This window comes from Bombina bombina, chromosome 2, assembly GCF_027579735.1.
Source record: "Bombina bombina isolate aBomBom1 chromosome 2, aBomBom1.pri, whole genome shotgun sequence".
NCBI classification, from domain to species: Eukaryota; Metazoa; Chordata; class Amphibia; order Anura; family Bombinatoridae; genus Bombina; species Bombina bombina.
Genome location: NC_069500.1, coordinates 994136084 through 994150809, shown reverse-complemented (window position 1 = coordinate 994150809; position 14726 = coordinate 994136084). Strand labels below are relative to the sequence as shown.

Below are 14726 nucleotides of genomic sequence, written 5' to 3'. Positions count from 1 at the left end.
CCGTTTTTATATTTAACCCCTTTACAGTCCCTGGAATCTGCTTTGCTGAGACCCAACCAAGCCCAAAGGGGAATACGATACCAAATGATGCCTTCAGAAAGACTTTTCTATGTATCAGAGCTCCACACACATGCAGCTGCATGCCATGCTGTCCTCAAAAACAAGTGCGCCATACCGGCGCGAAAATGAGGCTCTGACTATGATTAGGGAAAGCCCCTAAAGAATAAGGTGTCAAAAACAGTGCCTGCCGATATAATCATATCAAAATACCCAGAATAAATGATTCCTCAAGGCTAAATATGTGTTAATAATGAATCGATTTAGCCCAGAAAAAGTCTACAGTCTTAATAAGCCCTTGTGAAGCCCTTATTTACTATCTTAATAAACATGGCTTACCGGATCCCATAGGGAAAATGACAGCTTCCAGCATTACATCGTCTTGTTAGAATGTGTCATACCTCAAGCAGCAAGAGACTGCACACTGTTCCCCCAACTGAAGTTAATTGCTCTCAACAGTCCTGTGTGGAACAGCCATGGATTTTAGTTACGGTGCTAAAATCATTTTCCTCATACAAACAGAAATCTTCATCTCTTTTCTGTTTCTGAGTAAATAGTACATACCAGCACTATTTTAAAATAACAAACTCTTGATTGAATAATAAAAACTACAGTTAAACACTAAAAAACTCTAAGCCATCTCCGTGGAGATGTTGCCTGTACAACGGCAAAGAGAATGACTGGGGTAGGCGGAGCCTAGGAGGGATCATGTGACCAGCTTTGCTGGGCTCTTTGCCATTTCCTGTTGGGGAGGAGAATATCCCACAAGTAAGGATGACGCCGTGGACCGGACACACCTATGTTGGAGAAATGGGTTTCATATCCCTTTAACACATTTAAAAAGTCTCTGAAAACTGCTCAGACATACCTTCACACCAAACAGAGGCTGCAGCAGCACAGGCAATGCTAATTGCAGGTCTAAACCTCAGGTCTAAACCTGCTTGTTGAAAATCCTTTCTATGGAAAGATTCTAACTTTCTATTAAAAGAAGCACTATCAACAAGAGGAATCGTAGTCCGCCTAGACAGAGTAGAAATTGCCCCATCTACTTTGTGGATAGTCTCCCAAAGCTCTATATTAGAATCAGGCAAAGGAATTTTCTTAAATTTTATTAGGATTAAATAGGAAACTTGGCTAAGACCACTCTTAAGAAATTAATGAACTTAGAGATAGCATTTGGAATTGGAAAAACCTATGGAGACTTGGCAGCAGGTTTAAATCAGATCCAATTTTCAGAAATCTTAGAATCCTGAACCCCTAAGGTACATATCATCCTCTTTTCTGTTTTAAGAGAAGTATTAACTGTTTCTTGATCAGAAACGGACTCCTGATCAGGATAATTTGGAAGCCCCGGATTCATAAGAGGAGATGGGTTAGTGGGTGTGGGGAGGTGATGGGTGGGATTAGAAGTGGAGAATGTCATTTGGGCCTGGCTAGTAGTTTAGGACATTCCTTTAAATTTTGCTCCTAGGCCATAGGCTTTTTTTTTTTTTTAAATCTAGTATGAAGTTGATAAATCAATTAAAGGGACAGAAATGTCAAAACTGAAATGTGCAAGAACATATTTCAGCTTTAAATAGAAGCATTTTTGCAATATAATTCCATTGGTAAAAGTTCTACTAATCTTATTACTGTTTTTGCGGCACACGCAAATATGCGACTATTGACTCTGTGAGATGGTGTGTACTGTGGGAATGCTGGTGCAAGGGGCACTCATAGCATATATATGCCGATTCTATATTGCAAAAAAGCTTTTATTCAGAATTGAAATGTACCCAAGTACCTATTACATCTTTACCATTTTATTCCTTTAATTATATAAATGTGTACAACTATTTGGCTTATCCAAACATTGATATTAAATACAAAGAACTTACCGAGTTATGCTGTTGAAAACTACTAGGCCCATGTACAGGCGTACTGTTCTGGGAGCTGTGGGGTGGTGCAGCATTCTGATATCCTGGCTGAGGAGCCGAATATCTGTAGCCAGATGGTTTTGTAGACTTGGAGGTTTGAGAAACAGCATTTATAGGAGCAGGATTACTTGCTGTAGAAGGTATATCTAAAACCACAAATTAAGTTAGTCATGTTTTAATTTTGAACATTTTGTAACTAAAAGTAAAACAAGAATGAAGTCATCAACAAATATAAAAACATGGAAAACAAAAATCTTATTTGTGCAGATAAAACACAAGCTTAAGCAGTTTACAAAAGTATATACTGTATGCATAAATCAAGGACAAATTAAATACATTAAAGGGACATGAAACTGCTGTGCACAACTACAAAAGAATAGTAACTAATCACTATGTTATTGCATTTCACCATGTTCCTGCAGCTCTATACAAATCCGTTCTATTTTAATAGCTTTAAGGTGCCAGATACTGAAGCTCCACCTCTTTGTACTGGAGGCTGCCATCTTGGAGCTCAAGTATTATCACAGCCTATGCCAAACTGTGCACACTCACAAGTCAGTAATATTGTACAATTTTTTTAAAATCTGTATAATGTGCATGATAAAGCATGTGAGCTTTACAATGTCCGTCTTAATATGAGTAGAGTCCATGGCTTCATTTCTTACTTGTGGGAATACAGAACCTGGCCACCAGGAGGAGGCAAAGACACCTCAGACAAAGACTTAAATACCTCCCCCACTTCCCTCATATCCCAGTCATTCTTTGCCTTTCGTCACAGGAGGTTTGCAGAGAAGTGTCAGAAGATACTGAGTAGTTCCTTATGAAGGGTATCTGCCCTTTGAAATGGGACTGGAGTTTTAAGTAGTCTTGTCAGCCTCTCAGTGGGAGCATTGACGAAAGTTAGGGTCTGGAGATGCAGGGAGAGTCTTTCTGCAAAACCATCCAGACTCGTATTAACAGCTCCTAAGCAATCAGTGTTGACGAGTTTTACTGCCTGCTTTCATCACTCAAGTCCATGTCAGGAGCGATACTACAAGACTGACACTTGAGAGGCTGCGTCTCTGTTCCACAGCATAGATTCCGGTAAGATCATTTCATTTTTTACACATATGGTAACGCTAGAAGACAGGGTCACAGTGTGGCTCCTTTTAGCTGTATGGAATCAAGGGTTAATATCTCCTTAGGGGGGGATTATTTAACAAGGGGGGGGGGATTATTGAACAGTGGGGATTAATCTCATACATTTTTATTTGATTTATACTGCGTTATGTGTGAGAACATACAGGTTACTTTCACTTTAGAGCTGCGGAGGCGGTCCTAAGTTGCTCCATGTGACCGGGTGTGGTCGTAGTTTCACTTCCTACTCTCTGACAGTGCTAGTTATCGGAGAGAAGCGGTTTACTCTGTGTGCCGTTTTTATATTTTATATAACATTTGTTATTGTTATATTAGGACATTGCCCATAGCTATGGAGGACGCTGACGTTTTAGAGGGTACTTCCTCTATACCTAAGGCTAATGCCTGTTTATATTGTGAAGAGGCCGAGGTATACCCGCCCTCTCAATTATGTTCCACATGCCTAGAGAGTCTAAAAAGGTTAACATGTTTGATACCACTGAGCCTTCCACCTCTGAAGGGTCCCCGTTCCGTGAGGGGCGCACCCTGCTTTCATCTCCTAATACACATGCAGTTTCCCATAGCAAGCCTGATTCTCCATCTGGAGGAGGCCTTTTACCTTCAGACTTCACTGCACAGTTACAAACGGCGGTGTCTGCAGCCATTAGTGCTTTACCTTGCCCTGCTAAGCGCAAGCGAAAGGTCAAATATTGCTATCCTTCCCAGGGGTCATCATCTAGTTTATTGGCTATAGCTGATAGATGGTTATCTGATGATGAAGTTCTTTCTGATACTTCAGAGTGTGAACTTTCTGGGTCTGAATCGGCTGCCTCTAAGCCTCAGATTGTGGAGGAACCAGATTTTAGATTTTGGATGGAGCACTTGCTCTTTCTTTTAAAGGAAGTTCTGGCTACTTTAGAGGTTCCAGAGGCCAAAGTGCCTGAAGAACCTTTAATTCCTAAACTGGATAGAGTTTACGAAGACAGGGTTGTTCCTCAGACCTTCCCTGTTCCTGTAAAGATGGCAAACATTATTAAGAACGAATTGGAGAGGATTGGTTCGTCCTTCACCCCTTTGTCTGCCTTTAAAAAAAGGGGAGAGCTCTCTTCCGATCAACATTCTGGAACTTTGAGCAATCTTCAATGCTCTGAAGGCTTGGCCTGTCTGGGTCCGTCCCAGTTTATCAGATTCCAATCAGACAATATCACCTCGGTGGCTTAAATCAACCACCAGGGAGGAACAAGGAGCTCCCTAGCAATGAGGGAGGTATCTCTAATTCTGGAGTGGGTGGATGCCCACAACTGTTCGCTAACAACAGGGAAGCGGATTTTCTCAGCAGACAATCCTTATATCTGGGGGAAAAGGTCTATCCATCCTGAGGAGTTTGCGGAGATATGCAACAGGTGGGGGACTCCGGAGATAGATCTTATGGCGTCCCGTCTCAATACCAAGCAACCCAGGTATGGGTCGAGATCCAGGAATCCTCAGGCAGAGCTAATAGATGTATTAGTGGTGCCTTGGAGGTTCAGTGTAATATACCTTTTTCCACCATTACCTCTCCTTCCTCGTGTAGTGACCCGCATCAAGCAGGAGAGGGCATCAGTGATACTGATAGCTCCATCATGGCCGCGAAAGATGTGGTTCGCGGATCGAGTAGGGATGTTGTAATCTCCTCCATGGAAGTTACCTTGTCGCAGGGATCTGCTGGAACAAGGTCCTTTTGTTCATCAAAATCTAGATTCTCTGAGGCTGACTGTGTGGAGACTGAATGCTTAGTCCTAGCCAAGAGAGGTTTCTCAGAGTTATTGATACTCTCATTCAAGCTCGTAAGCCGGTTACTCGTCGCATCTATCATAAGGTGTGGAGGACCTACTTATTCTGGTGTGAAGAGCGTGGATTCCCCTGGCATAAGGTTAGGGTTTCCAGGATTCTTTCCTTTCTCCAGGATGGTCTGGAGAAGGGCCTTTCTGCTAGCTCCCTTAAGCGGCAGATTTCGGCCCTATCTGTTTTACTGCACAAGAAGCTCGCTGAGATTCCAGAAGTTCAGTCTTTTGTTCAAGCTCTGGCTAAGATCAGGCCTGTGTTTAGATCTAGCGCTCCTCCTTGGAGTTTAAATCTTGTTCTTAAAGTTTTGCAGAAGGCTCCGTTTGAGCCTATGCATGTAGTTGACATTAAATTACTGTCTTGGAAGGTTCTTTTTCTACTGGCTATTGCTTCAGCGCACAGAGTCTCTGAAATGGCTGCCTTGCAATGTGAGCCTCCTAACCTAGTATTTCATGCTGATAAGGCTGTTCTTCATACTGGGTTAGGTTTTCTTCCTAAAATCGTTTCAGATTGCAACATCAATCAGGAGATTGTGGTTCCTTCTTTGTTGTCTAGTCTGGGAAGCGTAGGGGGCAGAAGGCCTTGTCCACTTCCTTATCTTTTTTGATGAGGAGCATTATTCGCTTAGCTTATGAGACAGCGGGACATAAGCCTCCTCAAAGGATTAAGGCTCATTAAACTAGAGCAGTGGATTCCTCTTGGGCCTTCAAGAATGAGGCCTCTATGGATCAGATTTGTAGGTTGGCTACCTGGCCTCCTTACATATCATTTCTAAATTTTACAAGTTTGACGTTTTTGCTTCGGCTGAAGCAGCCTTTGGGAGAAAGGTTTTGCAGGCTGTGGTTCCCTCAGAATAGGGCCCGCCTCCTTGTTTGCCCTCCCGTTCATTCAGTGTCTCTGGAGCTTGGGTAAAGGTTTCCCACAAGTAAGGAATGAAGCCGTGGACTCTCCTCATATTAAGAAGGAAAACATAAATTATGTTTACCAGATAATTTCCTTTCCTTCTGTATGAGGAGAGTCCACGGCCCCCGCACCTGTTCTCCAAAGGGAAGACCTAAATTTTGTTTTGTTCTTCTGTCACCATTTATACCCTGATATTTCTCCTACTATTCCTTGTTCCCTTGGCAGAATGTATAAATAAATAATCTTCCTGCGCTAAGGCCAGAAATAATCTGAAACTATAGCTCAATCTGTAGGGGTGGTAACAAAAATTAAATTGGTACATAAAAATAAAAATCTATTTAATTCTGACTAAAATCAATTTGATTTAAAACATAAAAATAGATAATAGTATTTAGACAGACAAAGTATAATTCATAAAATTCACTGCTTATATTGTATAAAATTCATATGAAGGAGCAAAGATAATACATAAAAGAAGTTGGTATGTAGAGTGAGTTAGTATGGAAATAATAAGGACAAATCAAAGCAGAACACAATTAAATACAAGCCCAATATGATTAAAACACACTCAAAAGATTAAAATAAAAACAGGAACAAGCAATCTAAGCTCACAGTCGTAGCTGCACAGAGTACACAGCAAGGTGTTAAATAGGTTCTAAATCCTTTAGATTAGTGCCATTATTGCAAACGGCCTATGTGCAAGCAGATATGGCTTTAGTACAAGCAGATAGAGTTTTGCATAGAGTTTTTAGCATAGAGTTTTTAGCAAGCAATAGCGATATGCAGATGGTCAAAAATGATTAGTATCCACTTTAGACAGATCCGTAAGTCTTGTATCTCTCTGCAGGTGAGTCCACTGCTAGGCTTACAAGATACTCCTCCGAAAATACTTCTTAGGGTTATTCTATAGAATGTAAATAAAAACTTTTCTCAAAAGTATGCTAGTATTATAACGCTCAAAGTGCTAATACAAACTTACATTTTAAGTTTGCCTTGAGCTGCTTGGTATGATTGGGACGCCTTGCCTGGCGTTTGCTGACATTTTTCGTCCGGTCCCTTCTTACAGGAAATCAAAGAAGGGGTGGACTGACGTATCAGGTTGAGCCAAAAACAGAAGCTTGCAGTAGTTCCATGCAAGTAAAAATTTCACTTGTTAGGGCAGTAAGCAGTGCACAAGTATTGAGCCCAAAAGCAAACACTACTGGGGACCAAGGTATCCTACTGTTAAAGTCCCTAAGCCTTGGGGGCACCAGTATAAGAGTTTCACAATCAGTGTAGGATAAGCACCAATTCACTGCGGCACACCTGACGATCTCACACGGCACACTAGTGTGCCACGGCACAGTGGTTGAAAATCACTTGTTTAAGATAGATGAGCTTTTATTAATGATTCTGACTTTAAATAAGATTAGCACCACTGGCTGAATTTGATTTTATTTTAATTCAGGATTTGAATAATCACTAAACAGCTGGACTGCATATATCTCTAAAATAATTTTTGTAATCACCTACAGAAAAAAATAAAATCTAATCCGTTCTGGCTGATATTTTATTATGAAATAGTTATTGCTTTTATAATCAATCAGAAAAACACTTAGAATCTGTTTTGCATGTGTTTTTCTATTTAATTATTAAATAGCATGGACTACAGCAAAAAGCAAAAATACATGTTTTTGTAATGTGTTGCAATGGCCGTGAATTTGAAACCAGAAAACTAGATAACTAGGCTAAAAATATTTAAGCTATCCATAACTTTCTGACTGCAACATTTTGAATTATACAGCTTTTTAAATCATATAATCACTCCCTTCTGGTACGTGAATAGAGACCCTGTCAATCTGCAACTATTCACTGCTCTCTGGTGTTTTTTACTCTCCTGTAACTCTCTTCTGGTACGTGAATAGAGACCCTGTCAATCTGCAACTATTCACTGCTCTCTGGTGGTTTTTACTCTCCTGTAACTCTCTTCTGGTACGTGAATAGAGACCCTGTCAATCTGCAACTATTCACTGCTCTCTGGTGGTTTTTACTCTCCTGTAACTCTCTTCTGGTACGTGAATAGAGACCCTGTCAATCTGCAACTATTCACTGCTCTCTGGTGGTTTTTACTCTCATGTAACTCTCTTCTGGTACAAGAATATTTACATAGAGCAAATGATTTTAGTTTGTTAATTTAGTCCTACATCTGTTGTACTGTTATCCAATGTGTTATTTGTAATGTTCATTTAATTGCCATGTGATGTTCAATCCTTATCAATACTTGCTATTATTCTAAAATGTATAGCTGTCTTATTCCATAGTATTAACCTCCCCCAAATTTTATTGTCTGTTTACTTAACATCTCACCCTGACCAGACCAGAATCTAACTTTCCAATTGGCCTTTCCAATTGTCTTTGATTAGCAATCAACTAAATTTAGTGGACTCAGCTGACTGCCCTCCCTGCATATATTTCACACCAGTCTGGCCTGTGCATTGCTATAACATATGTTCACATTTTCAAAGTGAACATTTTATAAGTGATTCACTAGCAATAGAATTATACAAGAATCGGGCAAGGGGCAAGACACAAGGCAAGTACTTTTGTAATATTATGTTTGATATACCTTACCGTTTTCAAATGCAATTGCTACTGTAATACTGTGTCTTATGTGTTTAACTGGTTCCCTCTTTTGTAAAAATGCCTAATATCTTCTTATTCCTTTTTGCTGCTTTTTGTCTCTATAACAAACTACATTATTCAATTAATCCTTCTCCCTCTCCACCTGCAATGTTCATTAGCCCATCTCTCTTAAACTCACATTACTTTTGTACTCATGAACCTTGTCTCAAAAGCAGTCTCACTACTGCAAATCTGTATCTCATCTTATGTCACTCTCCCTCTTGCTTCTACTAACTGCTGGTGACATCTCCCCTAATCCTGGTCCCCAACAACTGCCTAGCCGTGCACATCCATGTATACCATCTCACAGACTCAAAAAACAAAACTGACAACCTTACTCACATTCCTCTTGCATCAAAAGCCACTTCCCCTTTCACTTGTGCACTTTGGAACTCTCGCTCTGTTTGCAACAAACTCACTTCTATACATGACCTCTTTATCTCCCACTCCCTCAACCTTCTGGCCCTAACAGAAACCTGGCTCTCTCCCCTAGACACAGCATCCATTGCTGCTCTGTCACATGGGGGTCTCCACTTCAGCCACACTCCTAGGTCTGGTAATAGACAAGGAGGTGGTGTAGGTATTTTACTTTCCTCTCGTTGCACCTTTCAACAAATACATCCCATCTCTTGCCTCACATTTTCCTCATTTGAAACCCACATGATTCGCTTATTCTCTCCTCTTTCTATACGTCTCGCAGTCATATAACGTCCTCCTGGCTCCTGAACTCAATTTCTAGATCACTTGGCTGCATGGCTACCTTATTTCCTTTCCTCAGACACCCCTTCCCTCATTCTTCGTGACTTCAACATCCCTCTTGACAATCCCACTGACTCCTCTGCAAAACAACTTCTGCAACTCACTTCCTCTTTTGGTTTGTCACAATGGACTGATTCTCCCACTCACAAAGATGGTCACTCCCTTGACCTGATCTTTAGCTATCGATGTACCCTCTCAAACTTCACAAACTCCCCCTTTCCTCTTTCTGACCACCATCTCCTTACTTGCAACATATCATCCCTCCCTACAACTCTCCCTCCTTCTGCTCCTCACACCAAACTTCACAGAAGCTTTACGTCATTAGATCAACAGCAGCTTTCTAATTCCCTCAAATCTCTCCTCTCATCCTTCTCCTCCTTTTCATGCCCTGACCAATCTATCTGCCACTATAATTCCACCCTTACATCTGTCCTTGACAATCTAGCCCCTCTTACCATAGCTCGGAAATCAAACATTCATCCTCAGCCCTGGCATACTCCTCTGACACGATACCTACGCAGATGTTCCCGTACTGCTGAGCGGCACTGGAGAAAATCTAGGAGTTCAGCTGATTTTCAACACTACAAATTTATCTTGAACTCCTACTACTCTGCCCTTAATTTCCATAAGCAACACTACTTCTCTACTCTTATCTCTAATCTTTCTTCAAACCCAAAACGTTTGTTCTCCACTTTCAATACTCTTCTCCGCCCTCCCCCACCTCCTAATACAACTTCTCTGTCAGCTCAAGACTTTGCCAACCACTTCAATAACAAAATCAACTCCATCAGAAATGAAATCAGCTCTCAACATAATTCCATTCTCTCACCCCCTCAAATGCTCTCAATCAACCACAACCCACATAACCTTAAACTTAGCTCATTCTCCCCTGTTACTGAGGAAGAAGTTTCGGCACTTATACTGCGCTCTCACCTCACTACCTGTCCCCTTGACCCTATCCCCTCACAGCTATTCCCCTCCCTCTCTGCCACCCTTACCCCTATACTCACACACACTTTCAACCTTTCCTTCAGCACCGGTATATTTCCCTCATCGCTGAAACATGCATTGGTCACACCTATCCTCAAAAAACCTTCCCTTGATCCTACCTCCCCATCCAACTACCGCCCTATTTCCCTCCTCCCTCTTGCATCAAAGCTTCTCGAAAAACCAGCTTATGCACGCCTATCCCATTTCCTTACAATAAACTCCCTCCTTGACCCATTGCAATCTGGATTTCGTCCCCATCACTCCACAGAAACAGCAATTGTTAAGGTTACCTTACCATTTGACTCAGATCTTTCTTTCACTCCTCACATTCAGTCTTTGGCTAAAGCCTGCCGCTTCCACCTTAAAAACAACTCTAAAATTAGACACTTCCTTACACAAGACACAACTAAGATTTTAATCCACTCTCTCATCCTCTCCCGCCTCGATTACTGCAACTCTGTCCTCTCTGGTCTCCCCACCTACCGCCTAGCTCCTTTACAATCCTTAATGAATGCCTCTGCCAGACTCATCTTCCTTACAAGTCGCTCTTCATCTGCTGCACCTCTCTGCCAATTTTTTCACTGGCTTCCTCTTGCCTCTAGGATCAAACACAAAATTCTCACTCTGACATACAAAGCCCTCAACTGCACTGCTCCCCCCTATATCTCAGATCTTGTCTCCAGATACTCTCCCTCCCGTACCCTTCGCTCTGCTCAGACATCATCACACTCCCGTTTACAGGACTTCTCCAGACTGGCTCCCATCTTGTGGAACTCTCTGCCTCACTCCACAAGACTCTCTTCTAGTTTTAAAAGCTTCAAGTGCTCCCTAAAGACTCTAATGTTCAGGAATGCATACAACCTACGCTAACCTTTCTTTACACCAGTTCCTCTCCTCCATTGCTATCCCCTGAACCCCCTAGCATGTAAGCTTAAGAGTCCAGCTGTTTGTTGATCACCTTCTCAAGAGCTGACTACAACAGTGCAACTCTTGGCAGGGTCCTCTACCCATTCGATCCCTATAACTGTTTTTTTGTACTCTGCCTTTGTTAATAGCGATGCGGAATCTGTTGGCGCTCTACAAATAACCGATAATAAAAATAATAATATATTAACAAAATTCCCATTCAAAAGTTATGAAAACTAAACAATCAAATTAAAATGTTTTTGCACAAAGAATAGCAGAATTATCACTAAGTTCTTATCTGGAACATAAGCGTATTAATCTTCATTAAAAAAAAAAAAACAGTCACCTGTATAACCTCCTCCTTCCAGCACATCATAATTTTGGGGCTCTGGAGTTTCACTGCTGGTCGTGGAGGAACTCTCGATGCCTAAAATAAATGGGATACATTATTATTATTATTATTATTATTGGCTCTTTACTCACTGTAGCTCTGTCACACATATGATACATACACATTGTTTCAAACATATGAAGTCTTTACACCCTTATGTATAAATATCTAACGGCTAACAGAACATTAATTAAAACTTATAAACCGATTACTTATATTATCAAATTTGCCTTGTTCCCATAATATTCTGTGTTGAAGAGATACCTAGGTAGTCATCTGGAGCGCTACATGGCAGGAAATAGTGCTGCTATCTAGAGCTCTTGCAAAGGGATAACATTCTTGCAAAACTGCTGGCATATAGTGCTGTAGAAATGAACCGGCTCCTAAGCATACTAATGTGGTCTTCAACAAAAGGTACTAAGAGAATGAAGAAGAATTGATAATAGAAGTAAATTAGAAAGTTGTTTAAAATAGCATGCTCTATTTGAATCATGAAAGAAAAAAATTGGCTTTCACATCCCTTTAATTTGCGAGTATTACAAGTTGAAAGTAACACTTTTGCTTGAGCACAATAGAATTTAACGGGCGTCAAGTGAAGACCTTGTATAAAGGGTTAGGGCTAAAAAAAAAAAAACAATATAAATACATTAAAATTACAGTTACACTCATACACAATATCAGATAAAAAATATTCATATAAATATCAAACAAAAGTTATAAGGGTTCAAAGGTGTATGGCCATGTATTTGACTGCAAAGGGCTATATATATATATATATATATATATATATATATATATATATATATATATATATATATATATAAATTTTTTTATTTTATTTTTTCAAGGAAAATTATTTGAAAATTATATATATATATATATATATATATAAGTGCAGGCGGTTATTTATTCCATTGACATATGCAGAGGTACATATATATCTTAAAGAATAAATCCAGACCCCCATTTTAGTTGAAATTATTTTTATTGCAAATCATATAAAAAGATTACATCACATATTAGTCATATAGGTACAATCTCTTGCCCATCCCACCGCTTCAAGAAGAGATTTTCAGTTCCTTGCCTAGTAGGCTTGAGTTCATGTGATGTCAGAATGAAAAGAAAAAAAAATAGAATTTTCACTTAGATTCAATCAAAATAGTCTGTATTCCTGTATGTCCATAGATATCATTGTAGCATTCAACAGAAAAGAGGAGTGGATAACTTCTCAGAAGAAAAAAATTTAGACTTTGTGACAATACCACTATCCTCCTCTCCCATTAGCTCTCAAATATATAGATTGAATCCCTTTTCCTCCCAACTACAACTGATAACAATAAATACTAAACAACCAAACAAAAATAAACTTTAACTGTAACTTGCCTGTCTCAGCCGTCCACCTGCTGCAGATCCAGGGGGGAAGCCCCCCCATGTTGTACATGGGTCTTTCATAAACAGTCGGTGTCTTATGTCCCCTTCCTTGTAGCTATTATTTACTTTCTAAGTTCAATAATGTTTGTGTGCTATTGCCCTTCTACTGTTGTATATTAATACAGACCCCCATTTTAATCTTAATACTGTTATGGGATTTAGACATATATAATAATTAAACATTAGAACACTTTAAAGGCATCATATACTCCCTTTAAGTGTATTTGACCTAAAAGTGTATTTGACCTAAAAGGAATTAATTCACACCAGGTGAGCAAGACTTGACCAATGAGAGTTGTCGCTCACACCCTAAATGTTTTCACTGGATGATTTGCAAAGGAGGGGGTTCCCGAGTCAGCAGACAAAAAGGCTCAAACACTTCACTAGAGAATCTTTGGAGCTGGCTAGCTTTGAAGGGCGTTTGTGCTATCCATTTGTTTCCTATACTGTGGAATTACTGATCTGACAGCGAAAACTTGGGCAATCTTGCTACCTATCTGGCTAACTAAGGAACATTTTGCTTGAGGGATACACTCACATAGGCCCAACAGACACAGAGACCTGTTTTTCCTAAATATAAACTTGGTTCCTGGTAACTTATAATAGCAATTAGATATTGTAATAGTCGCTATTGTTAAAATGTCTTTAAAGCAGTATTAATATCTCTGAAGTGCTATGTGATTAAAAGTGTGATTCATAATTATAAATCAATATCTCATAGATGGTTAATCCTGAATATCATAGCTATCTGTGCATTTAGTTAATTTAAAACTATTGAATAAGCATTGTGTATTACAAAGGGGTTATTTAATCATTACTGCTGTATTTCTTTTTAATATACTCTAAAGCAACTTTAACCCCTTAATGACAAGTGACGTACCAGGTACGTCCTGCAAAAACTTGCAGTTAGTGACAATGGACGTACCTGGTACGTCACTTGTCTAAGAGAGTGCTGGAAGCGATCGCAATCGCTTCCAGCAGCTCTCAGGGTATTGCAGTGATGCCTCCATATGGAGGCATCCTGCAATACCATTTAGAAGACTCCGATGCAGAGAGAGCCACTCTGTGGCCCTCTCTGCACCGGTAGCGATGGTGCCGGTTCGTTGGTGGGTGGGAGCACATCAGGGAGGCGGGTGGGCGGCCCATCGCTACCCGGCATCCGGTTCCTGTAAGTGCTATGTGCACGCCGGGTGCCGGGAGCGTGCGGGGGCGCGCGGGGGCGCGCGTGCGCGCCCGATTACATGCCCACTGCCACCAATGAGAAAGGAAGGGGGGATAAAAGTAAAATATAAATAAATATATAAGGATCTGGGAGGGGGAGGGGGTTGGGGTATTGTGGGGGGCTGCTACACTACAGAAAAATGTAAACTGGCAATAAATTGCAAAAAAAAACACTTGTTTTGGGGGCAAATTGGGTACTGGCAGACAGCTGCCAGTACCCAAGATGGCGGCAATTAGGTAGGGGAGAGGGTTAGAGAGCTGGGGGGGGGGATCATGGAGGTTGGGGCTAAGGCAGGAGTCCATCACAGCTAAAACATTTTAATTTTTTTTATTAAAAAAAAGAAAAACTCCTTTTATTTAGTACTGGCAGACTTTCTGCCAGTACTTAAGATGGCGGGGACAATTGTGGGGTGGGGGAGGGAAGAGAACTGTTTGGGAGGGATCAGGGGGTGGGATGTGTCAGGTGGGAGGCTGATCTCTACCCTAAAGCTAAAATTAACCCTGCAAGCTCCCTACAACCTACCTAATTAACCCCTTCACTGCTGGGCATA

General features: G+C 40.6%; 1 protein-coding gene across 1 annotated transcript in view; it reads right to left on the bottom strand.

Annotated features, from left to right (window-relative positions):
* SEC24B (SEC24 homolog B, COPII coat complex component) overlaps positions 1-14726 on the bottom strand; it is a 521322-nt gene that overhangs the window by 345012 nt on the left and 161584 nt on the right. Inside the window, exons 5-6 of the mRNA XM_053700185.1 lie at positions 11479-11559; positions 1935-2119 (exon numbers count right to left, since the gene is read on the bottom strand). Of these exons, the coding sequence (XP_053556160.1) occupies positions 1935-2119; positions 11479-11559 (266 nt within the window). The remainder of the gene's footprint in view (positions 1-1934; positions 2120-11478; positions 11560-14726) is intronic.